Source organism: Ixodes scapularis, unplaced genomic scaffold, assembly GCF_016920785.2.
Source record: "Ixodes scapularis isolate PalLabHiFi unplaced genomic scaffold, ASM1692078v2 PGA_scaffold6__148_contigs__length_123643588, whole genome shotgun sequence".
NCBI classification, from domain to species: domain Eukaryota; kingdom Metazoa; phylum Arthropoda; class Arachnida; order Ixodida; family Ixodidae; genus Ixodes; species Ixodes scapularis.
Window position 1 is genome coordinate 84,097,315 of NW_024609881.1, and position 16,987 is coordinate 84,114,301.

Here is a 16,987-nt window from a genome sequence, read left to right on the forward strand (position 1 = left end):
TGGAACAATATATATATATATATATATATTGTTCCACAATATTCTTTTTTTTTTTTTTTTTTTTCGTGTTTTAACAACGAACTTTTCAAACGTCGTTTTGAAACTGAGAGAAGGTCGTCATTTTTCTTGAATTTTACAAATACTGAATGTTTCAAATACTGATCACAATGTTTACCTCGTTGTCGATGAGCTCTCCATTGATCGCCTGTCTGAAATCACCTCAGACTTCCAATACCTTACAACGGGCGGCTTCCAGACCGAAACCGAGACTAAGTTACGCTTCAAAACGACACCGCAATCGTCTGACCCGCTATTTCGACGAGCCAAGCCGCCCCTTCGTAAATCAAGTGTTGTCGCAGCAGTCCCCGGGTCCTGATCGAAACCCAAGGACATTTTGACTCCCCGGAAAACAAAGCAACCATAGGACTGTTTCCACCGACACATCAAGGAGAGCCGCCGCAAAGAGCACTGCTATGACTTCCCCGAATCGCTTCAATCGATGGAATCACAAAACCGCAAGACGAAACCAAAAACATCAAAAGCGCCCATAAAACGGCGAGGGAACGATGGTAAATGGCGCAGACACTAGCATGTGACAGGTTATAAACGTATACAAAAGAACATAGCGTTAAACTGAGGTGACAGATAAGAAATTGTGCGCTCAAACGGGCGCCCGCGCGAAAATATACAAGAAAATCCGATTGCAGACTGTGAAGCAGACGACGGCGCAGAGGGGGATGCCGACGGGCCTGGCATCTACCGGCGGGCGGACAAAGATTGATCGTTTTAATCCCCGCGCAGACCAAGGGGTGGCGCCTCATGTTGCACCCTACACCGCTATTAGTCAAGCGTCATGTTTCCTGCGTCTTCTCGTTGTTCTTATTTGATCTAACTGTTTCGTTTGACCCATCTCCAGAGTGGCAAGATGTATTGCTTCACCGTGTTACCGGTGTTACTCCGAACCGCCCGACAGGGTGGTGGTGAAGGATCTTGATTAATGCCTCTTCTGATACCAGACACATTTTGTGTGTATGTTAGAAAAAAAAAAAGGGGGGGGGGGGGGGGGGAGACATTGGGCAGACGAAGGCCAATAAAAATAATAATAGTTATAATAGGGATAATAATAAGGAAAATAAAACTGCAAGCGATTACAGCAGCCGCTGCAAGGTCGGAAGACAAAAGACCGTCTGCTTGGTTATTTCGTCTTTTGTTTTCTGTGGTTGCCATTGTGTTCGGATTTGCTTACGTTCTCTGAGCGTTCTTTCCTTTGTGTTGAGTTGTTTTGTTAGTCTTATTTTTGTTGACGCGTAATGGTGACGAAATTTCACAGTGCGCACGTCAACTGCGTCTCGGAATGCTATCCAAGCATTAATTATTATTATTTTTATACAACAATATTTCCACACTTTTTTGCGGTGACCAAGGCACTGCTTTACTGAGTGTAGCGACTTTGAAAATTTTAGCTGCCTCAAGGAACCACATCAACCATATCAGTAAAAACGGTCACTACGAAGCAGTTTCAATCGAAACGCTACCGTGGTGATATTGACCCGAAATTGGGCGAAGGAAAAGTTTACTGTGGTAGGAAAACGTAAACATTTTGTCTCTTTTCTGTCCATTTCGGTTTAATTTCAGTGTGGTCATCTACCACCAGCTGGCCTGCTCACTAGCTGTATTTTCGTGAACAGCTACTGCTACAATCATCTGCATAGTGCCGTATGACCGCTCGTGAAATTAGGGTGAGTGTAATATGCAATTTTGAGCTGAATAGTTTTATTATCAGTCGTGGCGGCAGGCACCCCCCCCCCCCCCCCCCCCCCCCCAATCCTTCTCATTTCTTTGCCTTCTACTCCATATTTTCCCCGATTTCTGAGGGAGAAGACTCGAGCAATCCAATTTGGATCGTTTTATGTCGTTGGTCATGTGTTTCCATAGTTTCACCTTTGTGAAGGGGGTTTCGCGACAAACTGTAACCCTACTATATAGATCGATTTGCTCGTTTATGCATTTATTTTATTGTTACGGCACTGTCTTTCATTTACAGCTGAGTAATATGTACAAGGGTGATGAGGACTCCTCAGGATATTTATTCAGCTTTAGACGCCCCCCCCCCCTCTCCCCAAAAACCCAACGACTAAAGTCAAATGCAGATTATTATAATTACTGATTGTTCTAATGACACTTAAAAAAACTATTTCAAATGTTAACCCATGTAAACCAAATATTTAGCATTTTGCCTTGAAATTGTAGCGCAGCGAATTCGCGTGTAGAACGCTACTCTTGAAAAATGTCAGCTGCAAAGTCCTGCACTTGTTTTCTGAGACAATATTGAGTCCATCAGAAGTTTTAAAAAGAAAATGTGCAACGCTTGGATTTGGGCTAGTTGGTTCGACATTATGAGGTGTACTGCGCTGCGAAGTTACACTGAACACATGAACACGAAAACTATGAGACGATATGGTAGACAGATAAGAACATAACGTACTTATGAAAGCAATCATCGGATCTATTCCGGAGGCAAGGTGTAGGACACCTATCCTGACATCCCCCACACACGGTGTGTCAACACCTGTTCTTTCTCCGTTTCCTAAGACACCTTTGTCTATAATTGCCCGCGATGACATTAATTTTAAAGTTCGAGAATTGTCAGGCAATCTTCAATCTTCAAAACAAGGGTATAAAGGAGGAATAAGAAGAAACTGAAAATAAACAGTTGTTTGCCTGTGCTTTTATAAGCACGTCATGTTCTTGTCTGTCTACCATATCGTATCATAGTTTACGTATTTATGTGTTCAGTGTAACTTCGCAGCGCAGTATACTTCATAAAATTTGCAACTTTACTTTTTAAATTTGACTGACAAAGTATACAAAAATAGCATAAATCATATCTTCACTGTATAACATAACTTACAACGAACACGGGGTTAGATTGCACCCACTTAAGACACACTAAAAATTCTTAGCTTAGTTTCGCCAATTACGAAAAGTCTGCCAGTTTACCTTGTCAAGAGGGCAGGAAAGCAATCCAGCCGAGCTGTAGGCTACCGTTCAGGGGTAAGGCGCTATGCGACATTGCATATGACGTCACAAATATTTCCCTTCCCCGAGACTGTGAAAATGCATCTAGGTGAGCAATGTCATTGCCTTCACATTCACACACAAAAAAAAACACATAAAACGCAAACAAGCAAATACATACGCACACAGAAAAAAAGGGTATATTCTTACGCCCTCCCCTGTCCCATATAATACACCCCGAAACTTCAGTTCGACGTAGTGCAGTGCACTGACATTGAACCGACGGTACCAATGTTCACGAGCGGCTTGATAGCCGAGTTGTTCAACTTATTAAAATAGCTAATGTAAGTGCAATTGACTGCAAAAAAAAAAGAGAAGTAATCGGAGTTTCTTTGGCTTTAATGCAACCCCTCATTATTGCTGGGTTTTTTTTTCTGTAGTCTTTGATACGCACCATAGCTTGTTTAACATGTTATATCCCACCGTCATCAAGCCTCTCGTAAAAGTTGGGGCCGTCCCATATAAGACACCTAAACATTTGGGGTATCTTATATGGGACAAGGAGTATAATAGCTACACCTTTTTTTTTTTTTTTTTTTTTTGAGTGCGAATGAACTTTGGTTTGGCCGAGGCCCATGCGCCGGAGAACGTGCACCAGCAAGTGGCAAAAGAAACACGGATTTATCGAGAAAATCATTCGTGAGAGTTTACTGGTATTTACCGAAACCTAAAATGGGATATGGAAGTATACCGTGTGTTTGCTAGAAACAGATCTCAACGCAAAAATAGACTACGTATCTCCGAAGGCTTAGTTTCCGTCGACGTGTAGCGCTAGCGGTTGGCAACAAAGAACCTACCGTTTTCTTGTTCAAAAGTTATAAGCGATTTTCAAGCATTTTCAATGAGAAAATGGCGGCCAGTGATCCCATATGTGTCACCCATATGTGTTCACCCATATGTGTTCACGGAACACATATGGGTGACTGCCGTCTGCTACCAAAAACGAGTCATTCTTGTTATTGAAATGTCCAGAGCACACACAACTTTCAAATCAGATAAGGGTAAGCTCACACAACTTTCGAATCAGATGAGGGTAAGCTCACACAACTTTCGAATCGGATAAGGGTAAACTCCGAAACTTAGTCATCTGGTCCCCAACCGCCTGAGCTACATTTTGGCGGACCGCTTGCGTGGTCTATCTCTGTGCCGAGAAAAACGTGGTTCTCTTTTCTCCATAACACCCCGCGCACACATAGTTCGCTATAAAGGAAACACATACACATAAAAGAAACGATAACATGCGGTCAGCGCGGTCACGACTCAAATCGGGTTGAAAAACATCGTTAGCGTTCAAGGGGTGTCACCTTTATTTTATATATATATATATGTTTCGAAACCGACTTCCGGTTGGCCTGCAGACGGTTTGTGCACACAATGAGGCGCCGTGGAGTCGCTCAACAATGACGCGTATTCAGAGGGCAGGTCGGCACGCCGCCGCAAATACAAATAGCTGCAAAGGTTGGCACAAAATGGAAGCTTTCAAAATTGGACTACGCAGAGTCGTCTGCGATAACGGAGGAAGGGGAATTTACCGAAGCGATGTGTAGAGAGGTAAGGAATAAGGAAACAACAAAACGAAAAAAACGAGAAAGGAGGGGAACGGAAGTGCGACGGTCTCCTCTCCGGTGAGCTCGTAGCGGCAGAGGAGCACCTTTTTGCAGACGATCTCGCGTTGCAGACGATTTTCAGCTGCAGACGAGTAGCAGACGACACCTCAAACAGGTGACCGAACCAGCAAGACAACCTGAACTTGAGGACTGCACATCCGTAGCAGGCGAACGTGAGTTCACTTAAATAACATGGTTTTATTTAGGAGCTGCATGTGCCGCTAATAATATAATATGCATGTAAATTCTGCTGTTGTAGTTTCTCGAGTTGTAAGTTCTGGCTAATTAACTATGATCTCTGCTACTGTAGCAGATGAACATAAGCAGCTTTTATTACGTTTTGAAGCTGCATGAGAAGAAGATACGGCATATATGTATTCAACTTCCACCGCTCTTGCTAGTGTTGTAACTGATTAAATGAGTACGACTGATTAGACGACGCTTTTTTAGCAGACGAACACGAGTAGTTTCAATTATCTGTTGGGCGTACACGGGCGACAGATAAGATAGTATGCACAGAACATGTTGCTCTATTTGCTAGAGCAGCTAGCTAAGTGATTATTCGCTGTCTGTGCCGTTCAGTCAAACAATTCACCCTAATTCGCAGAACACGGCGGACCATTTGTCAAAGTTTGACTTGGAAGACATTCCTCAGGATCTGCTGCTACTGCTGCTCGAGAAAGCAGCATTCTTCAGCGATGGTCACCAAAAACAGCAAGTCGTCAGCACCGACTAGCAATGGCGGGGGAAAGAGAAGCAATAAGACCAAAGATTCAACGGTCAAGAAAGCTGTTTTCATCACGGGTAAGTTATATTTAATTGTCTTCGTTTGTTTCGTGGAGTTGTCCCAATGAATGTACTTCTTGTTTTGTTTTTAGTGACAAAAAAATTAAGGTACCAAATTGCCAGTATTCTTCTAGTATTAAGAGTGTAATGTTGCGAATATTTATACGGCGAGTTGTCGGTTGGCTTTTGCGATTAGCAAAGCCCTTTCCAAGTATAAAGGGCTCTGAACGCATGGTGATGCTGGGTTCAACAATATAAAGGGGACATCCGTCCAAGTCTAAATCGGGCAGGGCTGGGATTCAATTAGAGATTCAAACAAAAAGGAGCTGTTTAGTTATGATTAAGGTTACCGTAATATCCATTAAGTCGGTTTCGTTCTGTTCGTTTGTTTTAAATGGCAAGCGCGCGCGCGCGCGCGCGTGTGTGCGTGTGCGTGTGCGTGTGCGTGTGCGTGCGTGCGTGTGTGCGTGCGTGTGTGCGTGCGTGCGTGTGTGTGTGTGTGTGTGTGTGTGTGTGTGTGTGTGTGTGTGTGTGTGTGTGTGTATTTTGCTGTTGTTTTTTGGTACTGGTCACTGGTTCACGTTTCCCCAAAAACCGGTTGACATCAGGGTTCTAGTAGAACGCCGAAAATGGGTCGTCAAAAGAATTGCTGCTGTCACAAAAATAATGCTCGTTAATGGAGGAATATTGAAAATATAGTGTGTCTCCTCAATGTCAATGACTCAGAGACCAAGTTTCGTGCAGCTAGATACCATTACGAACGCTGCGTCTTACCTCCATAGATATAACAGACACTCCACTCACTCACGGGTAAAGTGGATCAAACTCAAATTCAGTGTCACAATGAACGGCAATCTAATCTTACATAAGAGCACAGATAGCTCACTTGTTTCATCTACAGAAATAAAGTAGGCTTATCTTAATCAAAGCAAAGATGAAAGGAATGTCGAGCCTTTGGTGTCAGGTTATTTAATCTACGTGAGGGAAGACATTTGTTTTTATGCGGGACATGGTTGCTTGGCTGTTAAATGAAATGCACCAGTGGCCTGAAGCGACCTTTATCACCTTGACTTAAGAATAATTTTCGTGAACAATTTCAACCGACGCAAAATATTTTCGCTCTGCATACCTATTATAAAGCAGAACTATATTTTTTTTTTCGCGGGGGGGGGGGGGGGGGGGGGGAGTATCAACACTGTATATAACAAGATCTATGCTTGCAGAATATTTAAAAATTGGTTCGGCTAGCACCAAAACGACACAAGCCTTTTTTTTTTTTTTTTTGGTGCGATGCGTAGATTTTGCAATATCGAATTTGTCCACCTTTCGTGAAACACCCTGTATATGTTTCCTTTGCTGAATATGTAATACACGGCGCAATATACAATCTCGATTGTGAATCAACTTGGACACGTAGTTAAGAACAGTTGAAAGGCAGGCTCGCAGATTATTACTTCAACTGCATGAGGCAAAGAGTACAATGATAATTGCCGGCAAGAACGACCTTTTTTTATTGTTCCCAATAGTCTCTGCTGTGATAAACGGACGCTCGGGATGCGTGTAACCTTCTTCATTTGTCTGTACTTACAGATCTCGTCCTAACAGTTTACTTTACGTTGAAATTTCACTTGAAGTGTACCCTTCATATAGGTGTACTTGTCCCTTTCCGCGTGGTAAAAGCATTTAATTTTTACTTTTGTTCGGCTCGTTAGAATTTCACCAATTAAAAATGTTAAAAAAAAAGTTAATCGCAATTAAAGCATTAAGCGATTAAACGGTAGGTTAATCGGTCAATTGCCTAGTCCTAACTGACAGGGTATTCATGCTCGCCAAGGTTTTTATTTGTACATGACACATGAGAGCCCAACTACCCCAGAAAACAATTTGTGGCTGGAAATTCGTTTTCTTTTCGCCCCAAAACCGCCGATCGAGAACCGTGGCCGGTTTGAGTCACGTGCTCACTCTCCTCTCCGTGGTCACGTGCCGTTTTCTATGGTTTAAACACAGCCACCAAATATAATCACAGTCGTGGGTCATCGAAGGCTCGAAGAATACACACTCAATCTTAAAAGCATAAAAAGGAATATGATACCGATTTTTGTGGTTTCTAAAAAGCTGCTAATACGTTGACTAGAAAAAAAAAATAAGTTGCAAAGCCATTTGACGTTTGGCAACGCTCCCCTCCTCTATATTTTTTTCTTCCTTCCTCCCCAGTCCAGTTTCGGTTTCGGGTTCGAGCAGTTGCCTTTTTTTACTTTTTTAAAAATATGCGTGGAGCTGTAGCAAAATATTGATTGGGTATTCTTGGGGGGTGTCAGTGTCGCTTTAAAGTCGTCGGTATTTAATCGAAGCTGTTTAATATGGATGTTACTACGGTGTGTACAGGTGTTAAATGGACCCAATGGGAAGCGGTGAAGGGCACACAAAAGCACCCTAAGCCCAATGGTCCAAAACCTGTGCTCTGGTTTGTCTGGTGTGGCTTTAGCTGTGATCAGATTGCGAGGAACTCAAAAGAAGCTTGATTGACGTAAATGTCAATATCAAATTTGTAGGGCAGACATCCAAGCAGCTATGAATAAGGTAAATATAATAAACGTCGTACAACCCAACCAAATTTGCAAAGTCGATGTTTTTTTCGTTTTTTTTTTTTTTTTTTTTTTTTGTTAAACTAATATATGGCAGGAAAGAACGAGCGGGTTGGTAGGTATGATTAAACTTGAGGAAGAAAACTTCGTTTTCTTCCTCAAGTTTAATATATGGCCACACGACCGATGCTCATCCAAATAAGAACGGGCAGGGGTGGGGATTAAACACAGGATCACTGGGTTCTGCATCACGAGCTCTCGCCCCAAGGGCTCCGAGCTTAAAGGGGTACTCCACCGATTTTTTGAGCTACCTCAACTAACTATATCTTCTGACTCCCCGGCCTTTACTCTCTCCGGTATGCTATTTAGAATCGCGAAATTCATAATAGTTATTGCGAAATCGGCAAATGAAAATGATGCAAAAACCAACATTCAACTATACGCGCGCTTTTCAGGGCCGTGACGTCAGTGGCAGGCAGGCTTGCCAGTCGAGCAAGCAGCCAAAAAATAGAATATGCCAATCATTTGTTCCATGCTGGAGCGCGGGTACTGCAGCGAGCTTCCCAAGCATTCATTTGACACCATGAAACTGCTTCGAATCAGTTTAAAACGAAATCTACAGCCCAAAGAGTGAACCCCTGCCTTCCACTGACGTCACGTTTTCATTGTTGCCAGTAGAGACTTCGAGCTTGAAAAACACGGTGAGGACCAAAACTGTAAATTCAATAACTTCGCGAAAAAACAATATGTTGACCTAATATTTGGGATACTATTTTCGCGATGTTTGTTGGTTAGTTTAGCAAAATTTCAAGCAAATCGGAGACAATGAAAAAATCGGTGGAGTAGCCCTTTAAGAATTAATGACCGTGCGCTAACGCGCTCGGCCATTAATTCCGCCAATGTGCACGTGCAACTGGATAACATCAAATAAGAGACATGTTCTACAGCTATATCACATGCCCAACGATAATACTCCCCTGTTTCCCACCAACCAATCCGTTGCATGGTATCGCAGGCTTTAACTAAATACATAAAGGACGCGCGTGTTGTTAAGGGTACTGAATATAAGGAGGGGACAAGGGGACGGACAACAACGACAAACAACAACTTTTAAATAGCAACGAACATGACGATAGCACGGCCGATACGGCAAGGTCCGCATTTCGAGACCTTACGCGCTGGAAAAAGCTTCGCATAGTGAAGAACGCACCCCGCTCAAAATGTTACACATTACGGTAACTCTAACAGTGCGTATTTCGTACTGCCGTCTGGAAAATGACTAATGTCATAGAAAAGGCAGACGATACGTGAAACTGTTTCGTCTGTTCTTGCTGTTGTATTTTATATATATATATTTATATATATATATATATACCAGGCCGATGACACTTTGTTGTTGTCCGGTCTCAATGTTTCAGAAGCAAGCCGCGAACCCTTTGAATCTGCGAGGGGCGACTAAATTGCATGAACGTGTGAATAAAACCTGCGCAGAGCCCATGGGCGTCGGGGAGACGGAAGTGGTCATAATTTAATATAGAGTAAGCAGTGGTGTTCCTCGCCCAAAAACAAATAAATAATTCAGTACTCTAAAAAAAAAAAAAAAAAAAAAAACTGCGAGTCTTCTTCTTTTTTTTTTTTTTTTTTTTTTTTTTTTTGAGTACACGGGGACAGTTAACCACGGCGAACAACAGAAGGGTTCCAGAGAATGGCGAAGCTCGAAACACGATTACACCGAAAACAATATACGATTTGCGCAGACAATGGGTATGATGTTTCACTTGCTCGTTGTACCTGCGCACATCGCATATTTCCAGATCTCGTATATATTCGCACTCTTAACATTTGGCTGCCTTTGCGTTCTGCGAGGAAGTGAACTCACAGACTTTCTTCAGTGTACATAGGAAGAGCAAGCACATTTGCTCGTGCGTTTGTTTACCCTCCAAATGTCCCCACGTACTTTTGTCCCTGTGTCCCCCCACCTCTCATCGTCTTGTCATCGTCACGTTCCTTGCGCGCTCTCTATATGCCCTCGTGGATGGGCACGGCCCTCGACGTCCCGAAGCAACAAAGACGCGTTTTGAAGCACTTGCTGTACGTATTGTCGGCGGTCAGTGGCACCTGTCGGCAGTGATGGCGGAGCGGGAAAGATTCCATATGCCGAGCATTTCCAAGGTTCCTTACGTTAGACTTTAGTTTTACGAACTATGTATACATCCCACTCTTTTGTACAAAGTTCGGGATCAAGGCATCGTTCACGCGTGACGAGGTGCCAAAGTCCACACCAAGGATATATACCACTCTCCCGCACGTCTCCGGTTGTTGCTTTTGTGTAGGGGTTCATCTCCTATGCCCCTGGCCGGAAGAACCCAGTCAGTATAAAACTGGCCGGTGGCATCCCGTAAACTCTCGCCCAAGGATTGCCTGGAAGCCAACACAAACATTCGCCGAGTCCTCGACAAACACTGCGAAGTTCCTCGCAGGATCAGTGCATGCTGTGCTAGCCGTTAATGCGGCGCCAAGTCGGGACTGTATTCTCCGATCAAATAACGCCAGTCTCGAGCAACCGCGACAGCAGCGCTAAATGAAATGCAAAGAAAAAAAAGAAAAAAGAAAAAGAACGGTCCGCGTAGACAGAACGTCTGCCAGGGCTGTAAAAGCTACTCACGAAAAATATTTAATCTAAAATTACAGTTACACGAGTTAAAATGTAATTAAGTTACCGTGACAGTAACACGAGTTGAAATGTAATTAAGCTGCAGTTACAGTTACATCAGTTGAAATATAATGAAGTTTCAGTTGCAATTGCAAGCATGCAATTGTAACTCGTTAAAGTTACAGTTGGGCCAAGAAATGTAACTAAGTTACGTTGCAGTTGTAATGTAATGTCGCGTGAAGAAGTTACTACCGACGCGCCGTTCACTTCTTAAAAATGCAAAATCTCTTCAGACCAGTTCTTTTCGACAAACTACGCATAGCAGGTTTCAGGTCAGCCGCGTATATCGAATGACTGAAAATACAGAAATCTGAACTGTATTCATTTTTAACGTAAAATATTGCAATACATAAACTCCCGCGATAAAAAGCTTCAAAACTCACACTCACATTGAATAACGAAGTGCATATTACAAGGGCGAATATATTTAAACAACTGTTCACTGCACCGTTTAAGACTTTCATGAATGAGAGCGCCTCTTCGCGATGAGAGCGTCGAGGATTTCGGAAGGTAACTTTAACTAAACCAAGTTACAGGTTACGCGAAAATATAACGAAGTTATAGTTACAGCTACTGACATTCTATTGAAACTCGAACAAGTATTTAGTTGGACAAAAATGTAACCAATTACACTAACTCAAATACCCGTAATCACTTACTTTACAGCCGCAACACTCGCGTGCTGTGTGCGCGACCGTCCATATCGCATGCGTGTGCGGCTTTAGGGAAGAAAAAAGAAGAAAAAAAGCCTTCAGGGGAAACATAATTACAATTTTGTTTCCCCTGAAGGCTGAAAAAATTTTACAACGTTGTTATCACCACTAAAAAGAAACTACGCATCGACCAACGTTCCACTTCCGCCCAAACGTACGCTGCAGCAGTCCGCACCACCATGCCAAAGTTACAAAACTAACCGGCAATTATATTATCATGCAGCTATCATTGTCTTCATTTGAATCCCTACTAAATTAGTTCTGTCCCTCCGTAAAATATGCGTTATTTTGTTTCTCCGACTTGTTTGCTATTTTGTATGCTTGCCTGTCTTATTCATCGAATGTACCCACCTCCTAAAATCCCTTTCGGGGATTGCAGTATCAATAAATAAACAAATAAATAATAAGTTATAAGCGATTTTCGGAATATTTTTTAATGGGAAAATGGTGGCTGACGACGCCCAGCCATGAATTTGTGGCTGTGCTCCGCACAGTTTAATGGTATCCAGATCAATTGGCCAAATATACAACTGAGACAGCAAAAAAAAAAAAAAATTCATTCCGTTTTTTTTTTTTTTTTTTTTTTTTTTTTACAGTTTTGTTTGTATGAGTGTTGAATCTAACTTCCTCCGATGGTGATTTTCTAACAAATTAATCAGTTTGACATATTTTTGACGCTGTTGCTCTGTGAGTATATGGTTTGATGGAGGGATGTCCTGTACCTTTTCATTTGTTTCTTTTTTTTTTTTTTCTTCAATGCGCATTGTCACGAGAAAACAAAAAAGAGAGAAAACGGCAGTCGAGACTCGATCAGCGTTGCGTTTGTGTGTGTGTCTGTCACTTGTCGCTGTGTCCTTTGCGCGCCGTTTTATTTATCAGAGAGCTTTAGGGAACCGTTTCTGCACATCCGATACAATACGATGGGCCCTCGGGTTCGAACTGCGCATGTGCGAACCTTCTGCGGTAGCGCATGCGCAGTTCCTACCGGAAAGCTTGTATCAGATCTGCAAAAACGGTTCCCTAAAACTCTCTATTCTCGTCGTGCACCGACTCGCACAACTACACACCGCGTTAAGTAGGATTTTATTCTTATTTTTTCCCCCTAAGTTATTACTTAATTAATTTAATTTCGCTAACAGTGCAGGTATAAAGTCCCAGTCACACTAGTCGTATACATCATGCAGAAGACATGGTGTTCACTGACGACTGAATGACAAAGGTCTCTGCGGACGCACCTCGGGCATATGTTTGAAGCATGTTTATCGATCTCATACGTTTGTATGAACATGCCTGGTAGACAGTTTTTTGTACGCCCAGTGTGACACCGTCACACAACATATAGGCCCCAGACAGTGTCTGGAGTGTGACACCGTCATACAAGCAAGAAGCATGTTTCAAACAGTGTCTGTACGACGTACTGTGAACAGCGTGATCACTCATCACTGCCTAAAGAACAAAAGTGATGCCGCGAGATTAGCGCCTTCGACCGTTTGCCGAGAGCGGCCGAGCGTATACCATGTTGCTCAATCGCCGTTCATCCGCTCGCGAGGGGGGGAAGGACACCATGTTTGATCGCACGTGTGTGCGTATACTCGATAAGGCGTTCTCAAGCGCATTCGGATGTATATTTTTGTACAAACACCCTATCCGAGTTCGGTCGATTGTTTCCCGATCGAGGATGTTGCGCTACCCGTCTTCATGCATCTTCTTCCTGAGGTGCAACGCCAGGAAATCCCAGCGTGCTCGAGCAAGAAAGTTCCGCGGCGCCACCGCGGAGAATCCAGGATGGTATTCCCATCGGTGGCACTCTCGCGATTTTAAAACGGCAGTTCCCCTTTTCGACATCAGTTTTGTGCGTAGGAACTGACAGCCTTGCTTAGATGTACATACTAGACACATAACGACATTGTCCCGAAGAGCAACCTTGTCTACCAAAGTCAAGGTCACGCTAGCTTCGCCTTCATGGGGTGTACTCAGTCAAGGTGTACACAAAGTAGCATATGTTAAACAGTCATGTCTCATGCCCCCGTTATTATAGACTAAGCTTCGGGAGACGAATTTGGGTTTTGAATTTTGAAGCCTTTATTATCCTAAGCATGGGCGAGCGATGTGTTAGCTTTCCGTCTGTTTCATTAACAGAGGAGGAAATTGCCTTTTCAAAATCTTTTTCGTGTGGGTAATTTTACGTGTCCCCCTCGAGCCCTCGGGCCTGTGGTCCCTCGTGCCTGTGTGGCCAACGCTCGAGCGGATTCCGCGTTCTGTACCACTTTCTTTTCCTCTTTCGTTAATACATGAGTTGTGAGTGTGCGCTTGTCTGTCGTCTACGTGTTCCTCTTCTCTGTCCTTGTCCTTGGGTGCGCAACTGTAACTGTCTTGGATAACTACGTGCTGTTTGGATAAATTACATTATGGAGAATTTTGGAAGGAGGAGAGGTGGGCCATATTAACGAGATATCGCTGTAGCGTATAAACTGCAGGGTATACTAACAAATTCTGTTTCAATCCAACTATAGAAACAAATGAATGATAAGAAATAGCTGTTTTATTAGGTTTTGTAACTGTTAGTATCTGTACTGAGAAGTTAACTAATGCACTCGTGCATCGCCTAGTACAACATACCGATTAAACAAAGCTAGAACACGGTTTTTAATGGTGTCATTTTTTTAATCACTGGCGGAAGGGTTGGGTGATGCTTTTAGCAGAAAAGGAGGCCTCGTTTGCCGTTTTATAAGCATGTCGACATTTTAGCCCCCTCTTAATCGAACAGCGTTTTTACTTTTATGACTTCAACTATCGTTACCACATTGGAATTTTACACTTTGGGCGTTGCTTTAATGTTTTTCAGCATCCACATCGTGATTCGTTTAATATTTTGAATAATTGTACGTGCTTACTCGTTGGACGTTTTCTCTTGTTTAAGGGGTTAGTTAGACATTTCTTCGTGTACAATTTTTAAAAAAAAAAAGTATGCATGTTCACTTTTCTGCAGAACTATACTTGGTCTCACCTTAGTATGGACTATTGTTAGCCGCGCGTGCTTAAAGCGCGAGCTAGTCGCTTTGAATGAAGCCACGGCGGCTGCACGAGCGCTCGTGCAGCAAGTGCTCTAGTCAAGGCAGTCAAGGCTGGCCGCTCGCGCTAGCACAGCCTTCACGGTTAGTCCATGCTAGCGTGAGACGAAGTATACGGAAACATTCAATCAGAATACATAGTAGAAGGATTCTAGAGAACGACGAAGCACGAAATACGAGAACATCTTATGTCTGCGGGGACAATGAACAAGTAAAAAACCACGCGCACCGCGTTTTTTTTTTTTTTTTTTTTTTTTTTTTTTTTTATCGAGTATTTTGAGCTTTATCATTCGCTGCAATTATTCTATTTTTTGCCGTCGTTGACTGTTCCAGTGCTCCGCAGAAAAGTGGGCTCACAGGCTTTTTCTAAAGGGTGTAGGACGTTTCATCTTGTTGGCCGTTTTTACTCGTTCGATATTTTGAGTCGATGAACATCTTGACTAGTTGAAATTCTGCCTCGTTGGACACTTTGAACCGTGTGAAAATTTAACTCCTCGCACATTTTCAACTCCTGGGATATATTGCCGCGTCCGACTTTCGACACAATTGGCGTTTTCCGGCTGGTCAATTTTACTTGTCTGACGTAGTCACACGTCAAACTCGGACGTTCTGACTCGTGGGACATTTCAACTCGTTTGATATTGTGACTCCCTGAACCTTTCCTAGTCCCCTTGGACGTCTTCACACGTCCAACGTTTATGTTACATGATGAATGACTTTTAGCTAGACATTTTTTGCTCGGTAAACATTGTATCAAGGTGTTTTTGTTTTTTTATTGAATATATTTGTTTGTTCGACGTACTGACACGTATGACACTGACTCGTTGAACATGTTTATACTCTGGTTTCACAGGTAATTTAAAGCTAGACCTTTCGACCAGAGGCCTTCATAGAATCGGCGAACCAGTGTACTTCGAGGATCATGTACAGAGTCAGCTGTACTTGACTAACCTTCTCCGCGCGACGTTTTTATGCCAAAGGAAAAAAAAAAACAAGTTGTCGAGATCTTTACCCGAACTGACGAAGGACCTTCCGGCATCCAAACCATTTCCTGATTGTGCGATCGCCAAAGAAGATCCGAACCATTTAAGTTCAATACTGGTTTGATGTCAGCAGTGATTTGAACCCCCCCCCCCCCCCTCGGCCTCCCCCAAATTGTTTACACGAAATACATAAGACTATGGTATAATCCCTCCCCCTTCTTCCCCTCCTGCCTCCTGCCAGATTCAGAATACGGGATAAGCCCCTGAAGTCAGGATCCCGGGCTGATTCGCCGATTCTGCAGAGGCCTTTCGTCCGAATGTACTTGAAATGATCGTGCAGCAGGGTTATAAATCCCTTGGAGGTTTTAACTAGGTATCTCAACTGACCGCGGCCAGTTTCACTACTCGCACATTTCGACAGCTTCAGCACACGCCCACTGACTCAGCAGGTTTACCCGTGAGAAGTTTTGAGTCAGACATTTTCTCGCCTTTAGTCAAAGGCCTACAAACCCCTGCCAAAACTGGGACACAAGAACTCTCCACCAGAGAAAAATCCCGCCCCTAAAGCCACCGTAGCGAGTGGGAGTACTTTATCACGTGAAATCACGACGTCACCGTACCCATACCCCGTGCAATTGGGTTATTTCAAGAAAACTCACGCAAAACGGTCAAGCAAGTGTTGTTTTTGCTTTTCTTTTCCGGGGAAAACTTCCACGGGTTGAGCGCTGAAGCGTCAACCAGAACAACGAAAGCGACAGACCAGGAAACGAGGCATCAGGCAAAGAAAGCAGTCACGCATACGAGCGACCTCGCTGACGTCACCGCCGACCCGGTGACCGTGATTGATCCGTTCAAAAAGCAAGCAAAACCCAGCCAACATAAGAAACCGGGTCGCGTTCGTCCCGTTCTGACCACATGGCACAAAAACGCGGCGCAGAAGGTCGGCCGCTTCAGCACAACTTAGCAGACGCCGAAAGTCACGCCCCCCATTATCCCTCCGCGCCTAAGCTAATGGAAGCTACGTGCTCCTTGGACCAATCACACGCCTATCTTTAGCCACGTGATCCCAATCTCGCCCATGCCCACGCCCAGAGAAAACGGGGTCAGGCGATGATAGGACAGACTTGCTGATTGGTCCGGCGAATGCGTAGGTACCATCGCACTGCCAGCTTAGGGGCGACCGGAGTACATAGCTAGCCAATCAGAACGACGGACGGAATCGCGTGAAGACCCGCCACTGGAGGAGCGCCGAACCAAGTCGTCACGTCACGTGGCTCAGTCCGTCGCTTTGATCGGCTCACTGGAGGCCGTAGCTTCAGCCGGCCGCCCAAGTGACGTGGACATGGAGTGTAGCCAAGACGGTCCTCGAGTTGAAGGGAGTGGGTTGTTCGTAAAAACCCGCCGCACGGATATCCATTGTAGTCGCCGAGGCAAATTTGCATGAAGGACCG

At 43.8% G+C, this 16,987-nt stretch overlaps 1 protein-coding gene across 2 annotated transcripts in view; it reads left to right on the plus strand.

Annotated features, from left to right (window-relative positions):
• Nucleotides 1-4,445: 4,445 nt before the first annotated feature.
• The window catches only part of LOC8029137 (17-beta-hydroxysteroid dehydrogenase type 6), a 37,199-nt gene continuing 24,657 nt past the window's right edge, over nt 4,446-16,987 (plus strand). The window contains exons 1-2 of one of the 2 annotated variants that reach the window (XM_029993885.4): nt 4,446-4,858; nt 5,293-5,489. In XM_029993885.4, the coding sequence (XP_029849745.1) occupies nt 5,384-5,489 (106 nt within the window). In that variant the 5' untranslated portion in view covers nt 4,446-4,858; nt 5,293-5,383. Of the gene's footprint in view, nt 4,859-5,151; nt 5,490-16,987 lie in introns of those variants that run through there. The other variant, XM_040205576.3, reaches the window with a different exon arrangement.